Here is a 14,738-nt window from a genome sequence, read left to right as displayed (position 1 = left end):
TTTTCTGGTCTCAGTACTGCTTGAAGTATTATATGTCGTGCAAGGCATTACTTGGTCAACTTTCCCACTTCACTGACACAAGTTGCAACCATCTACCACTAGAGGGCTCCAAATAGTAGCATGTAACATGGTGATGTGTAACATAACTATGTCAAAGCATGAGAAACAGCATGATGTAATTGAATTTCTAACTGCAGAAGATTTTGTTCACACATGGGGCATCTGCTTTACTTCAGCTTGACACTGCCAGACCACATGAAAGTGCTGAGACATCTTCAACAATCAGATGCCTTCGGATCACTGTCATAGATCATCCTCCAAATAGTCCTGACTTGGCCCCGTCACATTTTCATCTATTTCCAAAACTTAAAGAACACCTTTGAGGACTTCACTTCGATAATGATGAAGCAGTGCAAGCAGTGGTGAGATTATGGCTCCATCAACAAAGTCAAACGTTCTACAGTGACAGTATCAATGAACTGGTCTCTCGTTGGGAGAAATGTGTTCACCAGGGTGACCATGTCAAGAATTAAGTATGTAGACATGAAGAATAAAGATGTAGAATGTTAATAAAATTTGTTTTGTTTAAAAAAGCTTTAAGAATTTTCATGTAAATTTTGGGACATTGCTTTTTAGCATGCCCTTGTAGTAGCACTTATTACAAAAGTAGTAATTGCTGTCACTTACCATTATTAACACACCTGATCCTGATTCTTTTAGTACTACTACTGTGACTGGTGCTGTTCATAATAGCTAGTCACTGTAGTAGTGGTGACGATGTGGTGGTGGTGGTGGTAGTAGTTGTAGTAGTAGCGGTAGTAGTAGTTTTTGTTGTCACAGAAAAACTGTTAATTGTCCATTATTTCTCATCTTGGTTTCAGGCTTTGCCGTCAGATCTCGTTTCAGTTTCGTACAAGATTACCTCATGGGCTGCTGGTATATCATAGTGTCAAGAATCGCCCAGAAGGACTAGATCCCTATGCACTGTATGTTATAGTTGAAAAAGGACAGCTGAAAGTTGTGCATGTTTTTGGAAAGGAGTCTACCTCTCTTACTGTGGGGGAAGGTAATAACACTTCATGTAATGTATCAAGCATAGTGCCAGAAATTTAAATATATAAACAAACACAATAGAAAAGAAATAGGTGATGGCCACACCATTGATAAGTGTACTTTTTTTGTTATCAATGTATTTATGTGAATTTCTATTAAACAGGCAAACTGAAAATTCTAGCACGTACATCAACATTTAGCAGACAATTTGATTTCTTGTGTAGTGTAGTATTAGTACTTGGCACAAAAACATCTCTGACAAAGATTCCAACAGTGGGAAGACTGTGTACAGATATGGATGTATGAATGGTCACAAGGTTGTCCACCACTCCATGAACTGGTTCTCTGGAGGAAATCTTCAAAAAAAGCAACATTGAAAATAACAGTTCGCCCAATAACAATTCACAAGAGGTGTATGAGGTGTCACCATGTGCCATCAGTGAATGAGTGAGAAGTAATCTTGCAGCCCCCTCCATGCTCCTTTATATGATCTGCAGAGTGTAGATGTAGATAAAATAAAACTCATCTACATCTTCATGAGTGTTCTAAAATTCGCACTTAACTGTCTGGCAGAGGATTCATCAAACCACTTTCACACTATTTGTCTACTGTTCCACTCTTAAACAGTGCAAGGGAAAAAATAAACACTTAAATCTTTCTGTGCAAACTAAGATATCCTTATTTTATTATGATGATCATTTCTCCCTATTTAGATGGGCTTCAGCAGATACTTTCACATTTGGAGGAGAAAGTTCGTGATTGTAATTTCAAAAAAAAGATCTCATTCCAACAAAAAACACTTTTGTTTGATTGCCATCCCAACTTGTGTATCATATCCATCAAATCTGTCCCCTGTTTCACAATAACACAAAAACAGCTATTCTTCTCTGAAATTTTTCTGAGTCATCCATCAGACCTATCTGGTAAGACTCCCATACCACACAGCAATACTCCAAAAAAGGACAGACAACTGTAATGTAGGTAGTGTAAAGTGAATTTGTTGCATCTTCTGACTGTTCTGCCAATAAAATGCAGTCTTGGTTCACCTTCCCAACAATATTATTTATTTGATCATGCCAATTTAAGTTGTTCATAATTGCATCTCTAAGTACTTCATTGAATTGACAGCCTTTAGATTTTTGTGATTTATTGTGTAACCAAAATGTAATGGATTCCTTATTCCTTTTAGTACTCATGTGATTGAGCTCACACTTTTTGTGCTGTATAGATATCTTGTCTAAACCATTTTGCTATTGGTTTTTATGTTTTGATAGCTTAACTAGGTGGTCAGTGACAGCATCATCTGCAAACAATCTAATAGGGCTGGCTGCTCAGATTGTCGTTTGTAGAGGTTAGAAACAGCAGAGGGTCTATAAAACTTACTTGGGAAACACAGATATCATTTCTGTTTTACTCTGTGACTTTCTGACAGTTACTGTGAAGTGTGACATTTCTGACAGGATATAACAGATCCAGTTGCACAACTAAGGCAATACGCCTTAAGAACCTGATTTGGTAAGAAGCAGCTTGTGAGGAACAGAATCAAAAGCCTTTGGAGAAGTCAGATTATGGAATCAATTCGAGACCATCTGCCTGTCATTACTTCATGACAATAAAGAGCTTGTTGTGTTGCACACAAGTGAAATGTTTGGATCCAATACTGCCTGTCTGTCATTAGATCTTTTCTTTGAGATATTCATAATGTTTAGATGTCGCATTTGTTCCTAAATCCTACTGCAAATCCACACCAGTGATATGTCCCTGTAATTCAGCTTATTACCCCTATTTCCTGTCTTGAGGATTGGTGTGATATGCGCAACCTCCAGTCTTTAGGTATTGATCTTTCATTAAGTGAGTACTTGCATATAATTCATAAGTATGGAGCTATTATATCAGTGTACTCTGAAAGGAATATACAATCTGGACAGAAGGTTTCCATTTTCTAAGTGATCTGAGTTGTTTAGCTACACTGAGGATATCTCCTCCTAAGTTACTAATTTTGGCAGCTGTTTTTGATTTGAATTCTGGAATATTCATTTCATCTTCTTTGGTGAACAATTTCAAAAACTGTATTTAGTAACTCCACTTTAGTGGCACTATCATCTATTTTGCAGTGGAGGTATTTATTATGCCTTGCCAATGGTGTACTTTACATATGACCAGAATCTCATTGGATTTTCTGCCAGATTTTGGAACAGAAATTTATTGTGGAAGCTGCTAAATGCTTCTCGCTTTCATGTCCTATTAATTTATTTGATATAAATCTTTTGACTGTTTTCGATACTACTATTTCTTTGAACTCAGGTTACAAGTCTGTACTTATGTAGTTAGTTCAGAAGAAATGGACACTGATTTTTAGGAAGGCATCAAGTGAATTTTTATCTGCTTATTTTAAATAAATATTTATTGCATTTTTTGGTGAGTTTGAATGTTACAGTATTCAATCTCACTACAACGACCTTGTGGTCACTAACAGCTGTCTCCATCATGATGCTTCCTATTTGCTCCGGATTATCTGTTTCTAAGAGGTCAAGTATCTTTTCGTAGCCATTTACACTTCAAGTTGGCTCCTAAACTAATTGCTCAAAATAATTTTTGGCAAAATCATTTTGTACAAAGTTGGACAATGTTTTGTGCCTACCAACAGCTTTGAACATGTATTTTTGCCAACATATCAAGGTTATATTGGAGTCACCACCAATTATAATTATATGAAGGGTTGTACCTATTTGAGATAATACTCAATTTCCTTTGAATCTTGTCCTTGGCACAGTTGATTTCCATACACTAGATCAACATAGCAAATGTGATTGAGCCTACTTGACTGGCACCAATGATGTTCAACATGTGTTCATGTCTGCTGTTGCCAAGCCACAGTACTGGTATGGCTCTGATTATTTCAAATAGTTCCTGTCAGCATGTGCCTCTCAGTTTTACAATTACACTCACATACAAGCATTACAAAATTTCCTTTTTTAAATAATTTCAAAAGTGCTCTAATCTTCGTAAAAATTGGTTGTAACTTTATACATTTGGTTAAAAATTGAAATTGTGTCCATAACACTACTGCATTGACAATAGCCACAGGCAGGCCATAATCACAGAATTTACAATTTTTGTTTATTTTAAAAACCCTTAAATCTTCCCACTTTTGCAGAAAATAAAGCAAATAAATAACATAAAAATAAAAAATTGTACATTTGGTTGTGTTGTTGTGGTCATGAGTCCAAAGACTGGTTTTACACAGCTCTCTATGCTACTCTATCCTGTGCAAGCTTCTTCATCTCCCAGTAATTACTGCAACCTGCATACTTCTGCATCTGCTTAGTGTATTCATCTTTTGGTCTCCCTCTACAATTTTTACCCTCCACGCTTCCCTCCAATACTAAATTGGTGATCCCTTGATGCCTCCAAATGTGTCCTACTAACTGATTCCTTCTTCTAGTTAAGCTGTGTCACAAATTCCTCTTTTCCCTGATTCTATTCAGTACCTCCTCATTAGTTATGTGATCTACCCATCTAGTTTTCAGCATTCTTCTGTAGCACCACATTACAAAAGCTTCTAGTTCCCCCCCATGAACCATGGACCTTGCCGTTGGTGGGGAGGCTTGCGTGCCTCAGCGATACAGATGGCCGTACCATAGATGCAACCACAACGGAGGGGTATCTGTTGAGAGGCCAGACAAACATGTGGTTCCTGAAGAGGGGCAGCAGCCTTTTCAGCAGTTGCAGGGGCAACAGTCTGGATGATTGACTGATCTGGCCTTGTAACATTAACCAAAACGGCCTTGCTGTGCTGGTACTGCGAACGGCTGAAACCAAGGGGAAACTACAGCCGTAATTTTTCCCGAGGACATGCAGCTTTACTGTATGATTAAATGATGATGGCGTCCTCTTGGGTAAAATATTCCGGAGGTAAAATAGTCCCCCATTCGGATCTCCGGGTGGGGACTACTCAAGAGGACATCGTTATCAGGAGGAAGAAAACTGGCGTTCTACGGATCAGAGCGTGGAATGTCAGATCCCTTAATTGGGCAGGTAGGTTAGAAAATTTAAAATGGGAAATGGACAGGTTAAAGTTAGATATAGTGGGAATTCGTGAAGTTCGGTGGCAGGAGGAACAAGACTTTTGGTCAGGTGATTACAGGGTTAGGGTTATAAATACAAAATCAAATAGGGGTAATGCAGGAGTAGTTTAATAATGAATAAAAAAATAGGAGTGCGGGTTAGCTACTACAAACAGCATAGTGAATGCATTATTGTGGCCAAGATAGACACAAAGCCCATGCCTACTACAGTAGTACAAGTTTATATGCCAACTAGCTCTGCAGATGATGAAGAAATTGATGAAATGTATGACGAGATAAAAGAAATTATTCAGGTAGTGAAGGGAGACGAAAATTTAATAGTCATGGGTGACTGAAATTCGTCAGTAGGAAAAGGGAGAGAAGGAAACATAGTAGGTGAATATGGATTGGGGGGAAGAAATGAAAGAGGAAGCCGCCTTGTAGAATTTTGCACAGAGCATAACTTAATCATAGCTAACACCTGGTTCAAGAATCATAAAAGAAGGTTGTATACCTGGAAGAATCCTGGAGATACTAAAAGGTATCAGATAGATTATATAATGGTAAGACAGAGATTTAGGAACCAGGTTTTAAATTGTAAGACATTTCCAGGGGCATATGTGGATTCTGACCACAATCTATTGGTTATAAACTGCAGATTGAAGCTGAAGAAACTGCAAAAAGGTGGGAATTTAAGTAGATGGGACCTGGATAAACTGAAAGAACCAGAGGTTGTAGAGAGTTTCAGGGAGAGCATAAGGGAACAATTGACAGGAATGGGGGAAGGAAATACAGTAGAAGAAGAATGGGTAGCTCTGAGGGATGAAGTAGTGAAGGCAGCAGACGATCAAGTAGGTAAAAAGACGAGGGCTAATAGAAATCCTTGGGTAACACAAAAAATATTGAATTTAATTGATGAAAGGAGAAAATATAAAAATGCAGTAAATGAAGCAGGCAAAAAGGAATACAAACGTCTCAAAAATGAGATCGACAGGAAGTGCAAAATGGCTAAGCAGGGATGGCTAGAGGACAAATGTAAGGATGTAGAGGCTTGTCTCACTAGGGTTAGGATAAATACTGTCTACAGGAAAATTAAAGAGACCTTTGGAGAGAAGAGAACCACTTGTATGAGTATCAAGAGCTCAGATGGCAACCCAGTTCTAAGCAAAGAAGGGAAGGCAGAAAGGTGGAAGGAGTATATAGAGGGTTTATACAAGGGCAATGTACTTGAGGACAATATTATGGAAATGGAAGAGGATGTAGATGAAGACGAAATGGGAGATAAGATACTGCGTGAAGAGTTTGACGGAGCACTGAAAGACCTAAGTCGAAACAAGGCCCCGGGAGTAGACAACATTCCATTAGAACTACTGATGGCCTTGGGAGAGCCAGTCATGACAACACTCTACCATCTGGTGAGCAAGATGTATGAGACAGGCGAAATACCCTCAGACTTCAAGAAGAATATAATAATTCCAATCCCAAAGAAAGCAGGTGTTGACAGATGTGAAAATTACTGAACTATCAGTTTAATAAGTCACAGCTGCAAAATACTAACGCGAATTCTTTACAGATGAATGGAAAAACTGGTAGAAGCGGACCTCGGCGAACATCAGTTTGGATTCCGTAGAAATGTTGGAGCACGTGAGGCAATACTAACCTTACGACATATCTTAGAAGAAAGATTAAGAAAAGGCAAACCTACGTTTCTAGCATTTGTAGACTTAGAGAAAGCTTTTGACAATGTTAACTGGAATATTCTCTTTCAAATTCTGAAGGTGTCAGGGGTAAAATACAGGGAGTGAAAGGCTATTTACAATTTGTGCAGAAACCAGATGGCAGTTATAAGAGTCGAGGGGCATGAAAGGGAAGCAGTGGTTGGGAAAGGAGTGAGACAGGGTTGTAGCCTCTCCCCGATGTTATTCAATCTGTATATTGAGCAAGCAGTAAAGGAAACAAAAGAAAAATTTGGAGTAGGTATTAAAATTTATGGAGAAGAAGTAAAAACTGTGAGGTTCGCCGATGACATTGTAATTCTGTCAGAGACCGCAAAGGGCTTGGAAGAGCAGTTGGACGGAATGGACAGTGTCTTGAAAGGTGGATATAAGATGAACATCAACAAAAGCAAAACGAGGATAATGGAATGTAGTCAAATTAAATCAGGTGATCCTGAGGGAATTAGATTAGGAAATGAGACACATAAAGTAGTAAAGGAGTTTTGCTATTTAGGGAGTAAAATAACTGATGATGGTCGAAGTAGAAAGGATATAAAATGTAGCCTGGCAATGGCAAGGAAATCGTTTTTGAAGAAGAGAAATTTGTTAACATCGAGTATAGATTTAAGTGTCAGGAAGTCGTTTCTGAAAGTATTTGTATGGAGTGTAGCCATGTATGGAAGTGAAACATGGACGATAACTAGTTTGGACAAGAAGAGAATAGAAGCTTTCAAAATGTGGTGCTACAAAAGAATGCTGAAGATAAGGTGGGTAGATCACATAACTAATGAGGAGGTATTGAATAGGATTGGGGAGAAGAGAAGTTTATGGCACAACTTGACTAGAAGAAGGGATCAGTTGGTAGGACATGTTTTGAGGCATCAAGGGATCACAAATTTAGCATTGGAGGGCAGCGTGGAGGGTAAAACTCGTAGAGGGAGACCAAGAGATGAAAACACTAAGCAGATTCAGATGGATGTAGGTTGCAGTAAGTACTGGGAGGTGAAGAAACTTGCACAGGATAGAATAGCATGGAGAGCTGCATCAAACCAGTCTCAGGACTGAAGACCACAACAACAACAACTATTCTCTTCTTGTCCAAACTATTTATCGTCCATGTTTCACTTCCATACATGGCTACACTCCATACAAATACTTTCAGAAATGACTTCCTGACACTTGAATCTATACTTGATGTTAACAAATTTCTCTTCTTCAGAAACACTTGCTGCCCAAGTAGCAAAACTCATCTACTACTTTCAGATTCTCATTTCCTAATCTAATTCACTCAGCATCACCTGATTTAATTTGACTACATTCCATTATCCTCATTTGGCTTTTGTTGATATTGTGTATTGTCCTTTCATTCCATTCAACTGTTCTTCCAAGCCCTTTGCTCTCTCTGACAGAATTACAGTGTTGTTGGCGAACCTCAATGTTTTAATTCCTACTCCAAATTTTACTTTTGTTTCCATTACTGCTTGCTCAATATACAGATTGAATAACGTCAGGGGTGGGCTACAACCCTGCCATACTCCCTCTTCGACCATTGCTCCCCTTTTGTGTTCCTTGACTGTTTTAACTGCCGTCTGGTTTCTGTACAAATTGTAAATAGCCTTTTTCTTCCTGTATTTTACCCCTGCCACCTTCAGAATTTGAAAGAGAGCATTCCAGTCAACACTGTTAAAAGCTTTTTCTAAATCTACAAACACTGTAAATGTAGGTTTGCCTTTCCTTAACCTAGCTTCTACGATAAGTCATAGAGTCAGTATTGTCTTGTGTGTTCCTACATTTCTCCAGAATCCAAGGTCAGCATCTACCAGTTTTTCCATTCATTTGTAAAGAATTCGTGTAAGTATTTTGCAACCATGACTTATCAAACTGATAGTTTGGTAATTTTCACACCTGTCAGCACCTGCTTTCTTTAGAACTGGAATTATTATAATCTTCTTGAAGTCTGAGGGTATTTTGTCTGTCTCATATATCTTGCTCACCAGATGGAAGGGTTTGGTCATGGCTGGCTCTCCCAAGGCTATCAGCAATTCTAACAGAATGTTGTCTACTCTCAGGGCCTTGTTTCTACTTAGGTCTTTCACTACTCTGTCAAATTTTTCATGCGGTATCACATATCCCACCTCACCTTCATCTACGTCCTCTTCCATTTCCATAATATTGCCCTCAAGTACATCACCCTTGTATAGGCCCTCTACATATCCCTTCCACCTTTCTGCTTTTCCTTCTTTGCTCAGGTCTGGTTTACCATCTGAGCTCTTGATATTCATACAGGTGTTGTATTATCCCCAAAGAGCTCTTTAATTTTTCTGCAGGCAGCATCCATCTTACCCCCAGTGATATTTGCTTCTACATCCTTGCATTTACCCTCTATCCTTTCTCGCTAAACCATTTTGCAGCTCCTGTTGATATCATTTTTGAAATTTTTGTATTCCCTTTCACCTACTTCATTTACTGCACTTTTATATTTTCTTCTTTCATCAGTTAAATTCAGTATCTCTTGTGTTACCTAAGGATTTCTATTAGCCCTCATCTTTTTTACCTACTTGATCCTCTGGTGCTTTTACTATTTCATCTCTAAAAGCTACCCATTGTTCTTCTACTGTATTCCTTTCCCCTGTTCTTGTCAATCATTCTCTAATGCTCCTTCTGAAACTCTCTACAACCTCTAGTTATTTCGTTTCTCCAGGTCCCATCTCCTTAAATTCTTACCTTTCTGCAGTTTCTTCAGTTTTAAACTACAGTTCATAACCAATAAATAGTGGTCAGAACCCACATCTACCCCTGGAAATGTCGTACAATTTAAAACCTAGTACCTAAATCTCTGTCTTACCATTCTATAATCAATCGGAAACCTTTTAGTGTCTCCACGTCCCTTCCATGTATACAACTTTCTTTCATGATTCTTAAACCAAGTGTTAACGATGATTGAGTTATGCTCTGTGCAAAATTATACCAGGTGGCATTCTCTTTCATTCCTTACCCCCCAGTCCATGTTCAACTACTGCTTTTCCTTCTCTCCCCTTTTGTACTATTGAATTCTAGTCACATATGGCTATTAAATTTTTGTCTCCCATAACTATCTGAATAATTTGTTTTATCTCATCATGCATTTCTTCAATTCCTTCATCATATGCTACATGTAAAATTTTCATAGTATTTTCAGTACTATCTGTTGCTCGTTTTGTACTTCATAAATGATGGCAAAAAGCAGTCTCATTGTTGATACAGATATGTTCCTTAAATATAGTTCTACATTTGGCATAAACAAAAATTATCACATGATCCACATTGCAGGACCTGTAGATACCAGTCAGAATGAAAAAAACAGCAGATGAAGTGGGAAGCATAATAACTGTGTGTGAGTGTAATTGTGAAATTGTGAAGTGCACACACAGAGAAGTACTATTTGAAATAAATTGAGACATACCATTATCGCGCCATGGCGACAGTGTCTATGAACACATGAAGAAACTGGACATGTAGTAAAATTGCACTTAAGATCCTTTTCAGACAGAGCCATGAAAACCTGATTAAAATTGTGTATGTCCTTTGTTCTTGCAGCTGGTAACCAGAGTGTTGTGAACATAGTTGACACACTGAATATCTGCTATCAACTGTTCTATAAACCAGTCATGAAAAAGGATTCACTTGTGTCCCTAAATGGCAACCTGTTAAACTGGTAATGGCCAAAAGCTGTATTTAATATCAAGATTTTTTTCACTTACTTGGCCAACATAAGCTGGAAATAATCCCCTGCGTCATGAATTTTTGAAAAGAACTAGCCATCAGCTAAATTGCAAAAGAGTTCATCAGGATGGAGTAGGGGGTTGGTATCTACTTCTGCTTGGGTGTTGGCAGCCAATTTAAAGTCATCACAACAACTAAAGGAGAGGCCCATTGACTAAAGGGAACAGGCCAAAGCTGTTGCTGTTGTTCCAACCTATCTAATTCCAGTTTCACTTCTTACCGTGGGGACAACAAAATCTAGTGGACTTTAAAGAAATGCTGTACTCTGGAAGGTTTACAAGAATGTTTGCCTGCTAGCAGTTATGGTCTTGAAAAATTGGATTACATAGCAGGAGTACCCTGCATGGGGAACAGAAATGGTTCTTGGATGTCACTTATGATGTTGACGGACAGAGAGTGGCAGAATGTGATCCTTTCAAACCAATTTACATTGATAACACATGTCACCAATTTCACACTATAAAATCCCTTATATTGCTTTATAAATTCAAGTTAACAGGCCACCACATAATTATCATCAGCTTGTTAAGATTTTTTGAATCTCCCTTTACCTCATAAAGTGACTGTAAAAATTTAATGAAATTAGTTCTTTTACATTGCAGCTCTGAATGACGACCAGTGGCACAGTGTTCAAGTATTGATAGATGTACACAGAACTCGACTTATTGCCAAAGTTGACAAGGAATTCGTGGAAACTCATATTAAAGGCTTAGATCCAGCAACAAATTATGGTGTATCCAATGATTTGACTTCTGTTGTTCTGATAGGAGGTAAATAATGTAATTTGATTTACTTTCTGTAACTTACTACACATTTCTCATAGTTTAGATTATCTTCACACAAATGTAATGCATATTTCTGTTTGTATCCTACATAAACATTGCAAAATTTCATTTATTCCTAGCCTTTCTTTCCTCTACTTTTAATTGGTAAGTGATTAGCTTTCTTTTCTATGTAACTATATTGTAGAATCTTTGCTGCTCCATGTAATATAACATTTATTTTTAAAAAAAACAGTATTATTTTGATAAATGGTTTACAATTTATTAATACTACATCATTTGACTATGTAAATGGATTTAGTATTAATTAAGTTGGTTGCACATCATCCTTTTTGTGCCAGTTGACAGAATATTTATGTTACCACAGGTCTTAGCTCAGAGGAAAAATTACATGGTGTGAAATATATTATTGAGTCATTTGTTGGGTGTATCCAAGATATGATACTGAGTGCTGGCAAAGCTGCATCTGATCTCTTGCCAATTAAACCACTCATAGCTACAAAACATGAAAATGTTGTTGAAAGCTGCATTAACAAGTAAGTGAACATGCTCATAAACTCTGATATATGAAGACAATAAGTATAGTTTTTACTTGACATAAGTGCCTAAATACTATTATGGAAAATAGTTGCAGTACCACCTAACTTAGATCTGCAGTCGACATTTCCCTGTTAAGTATAAAATTGAGTGGAGCATTATCGATTGTGACTCAACACTCAGCAAAACTAACTTGACTCCTAATATGATTCCTGAATAAACTTGACCCAACCAGAGCTGAAATCTGATGACTGAGCTTCCAACTGCTAGAGCTAAATCAGTATTTCTGCAGAAAAGTGAAGGGGCATACCTGTTGCTTGAATGTCAATGCACAGCTTGTCAAATTCCCAATGCTTATGCTGAAGTACTCAACTTGGTTTAGACAGAATAATCTAAATGAACCTGCCCTTGTCTGAGAGTCACTGCATAATCTCAATTACCAAAGGGCAATATTGAATGAAAAAAATAAATAGCCTAGTGGCTGGGATGCAGCTCAAGCAAACAAAAAACTATGAACTTTATGCAAGATAATGATTGGAAGGAAGACAAAAATGATGTCCTAACATGGAATTCCCGGAATTTCTGCTTGGGTTTGACAAAAAGTGCAACCAATTTATAAGATGACAGATGATAAATATGTTTTAGGCATGACTTGTTAATTCAACATTTAATAATCGGCTCTTTGCAGTCCAAACAGATAAACAAACATGAAATACCTGGGTTGTGCATCTTCAAAACTAAAACCAAGTCTTGCACATTGTGAAAATACAAAAACAGTTTAAATGAAACTGGGAATACATTATTCAGTACTTGTGGAGGCTCATAGAAATTAACAAGAATGCAAGAATTTTGCACGTGTCATGCGTAAAAAACAATTTAAGCAGAAGTGTTGGTCTCCATCAGTTAATCCATGTGGACCCTTGAAATACTGATATAAATATCAACTGACACTGTTGGTGCGCATTTAAAACCTATCAAATTGGACATGAATACAAATTTCAGCCCATGCCATGAATGAAAACAATCTGAACAAAGTGTTTGAACTCAACTAGTTGCTGCATGTGAATCTCGTAATACTAATGTAAATATCAAATGCTACTGGTGCCATGGAACTATAGTAAGAAAGGCCATGAATTCCTAACTGAAGCTTGCAGAGGCCAGTCCTGGTGGTGAAAGAAATAAATTTCTATCTCTTAGGGTGTCTGCTGTAGTTCAAGCTAGAGCAGACTGTAGGGATCAAGAATTATTAGATGAGAGAGCTGCTACGCTATAAAGCAAATCACAGTGAGAAGAGAAAGTAAACTGTATTTGCAGATTCTTGAAGTATTTCAAATACTTCAAATATTGGGTGTGAAATCATTGAAATGATACTTCATTTAATTCATGTCAATAATTTATCCATCTGACAGCCAAAGAAGTTGCCTTAAAAGAACCTGGACATTTATGTGAATTGTGGACATACATTTTTCACTTAGAGAAAATGCAGTACATTCCCTCTCTTTCTGTCTCTTTTTCATTCTCTTTCTCTCATTCCCATTGACATATAATAAGCACACCCATAGATCAAAAAATGTTAGTAAGTTTTACACATCTGTAAACATGGCAAGATATGTTGTATGTGGTATTCGGTGTTTACAAACTTGTAGGCCTATTCTGTCATAAACAATGTACAATAATTATAAATATTTCCACATACAATTTCATAGAGTGTACAATATGTACCTCAAGGCATGACAAAAATAAATAAATAAAACAAGCTATTGCAGCCTTCAGAAAAATTTGTGTTATCTTTCCATGTTTACCCAGCTGATTTCTTTGCACTCATGTGCATGAAACCTATAAAGTACAGTAAATCATTAGGAAAAAATATTCAGAGACAAACAAAATAATATGTTCGCTTCTCAGATGTACTGCATGTATGGAGATATGTTTGAAGGATAAAAAATTATAAAATTTGTTCCTACTTCTGAATTAACCATAAGTATGTTTTGGACTGGCTTCTTAATATTCCCAGACACAACAAGATAACTTTTTATGATTTCTGAATGAGCCTGGTTCTTGTTCAGTGGCTGAGTGAAGTAGGTAGCTGTTGCACCCGTGAATATATTCTGTATACTCTTGGAATTGTACTGACATCTGTCTCTAACATATTATACAAGCATCTTCATGTAATGGAGGTTTGCAGTTGTTAGGTACCATCCTGGCAAAAAATACTTCACAGTTGCAATCTGAGTACTTCAAAATTGATATATTATATTGAAAATGGTTATGAAATATCTGGCTGTAGAAGTGGCCCAGAGACAAAGCTGCATTTTACAATTTGGATCTTCCCATTAACCATTTTTACAACAAAACTGAAGGGATCACGTGATGTAAGTATGCTGTAAATGAATATACTTGTATATGCACTATCTCATTTGAAGAATGGAAAATGGTAATCATGGAGTATTGTTCTGGATTATACCTTTTAAGCTTTTCAGGTACATGCACCATAGGACCTGAAATGTCTCTGTGGCCTCTCATTTCACCAAGGTAATATGTTGCTTACAAGATGGTCAAAACTAAGTTTATTTAGTGGAATCCTGAAACAAGACGAGGATGACCAACTCTCCTGTATTTTCTGGGACCTCCCATAGTACCACACTATTTTTTTTCCTTAATTCTCTCAGTTCCCTTATTGATAACCTGTTCATCCAGTTGTTTTGTCAGTGATATCAATCCCACAAAATACTTTCAGTAGTTCAGATGCCCTGACAGACAGATCTTTATGCAAGGAGCATAAGCTACGCAACTAAAGGGGTCATGAAAGGGGGAGTGTTTAC

The 14,738-nt window shown here is 37.3% G+C and overlaps 1 protein-coding gene across 1 annotated transcript in view; it reads left to right on the top strand.

The window, feature by feature from the left end:
* The window catches only part of LOC124605736 (neurexin-4-like), a 567,593-nt gene that overhangs the window by 256,659 nt on the left and 296,196 nt on the right, over window positions 1–14,738 (top strand). Inside the window, exons 6-8 of the mRNA XM_047137616.1 lie at window positions 882–1,066; window positions 11,200–11,367; window positions 11,747–11,915. Of these exons, the coding sequence (XP_046993572.1) occupies window positions 882–1,066; window positions 11,200–11,367; window positions 11,747–11,915 (522 nt within the window). The remainder of the gene's footprint in view (window positions 1–881; window positions 1,067–11,199; window positions 11,368–11,746; window positions 11,916–14,738) is intronic.

The sequence above is a fragment of the Schistocerca americana genome, chromosome 3, assembly GCF_021461395.2.
Source record: "Schistocerca americana isolate TAMUIC-IGC-003095 chromosome 3, iqSchAmer2.1, whole genome shotgun sequence".
NCBI classification, from domain to species: Eukaryota; Metazoa; Arthropoda; class Insecta; order Orthoptera; family Acrididae; genus Schistocerca; species Schistocerca americana.
This window is presented reverse-complemented; position numbering and strand designations above follow the sequence as displayed.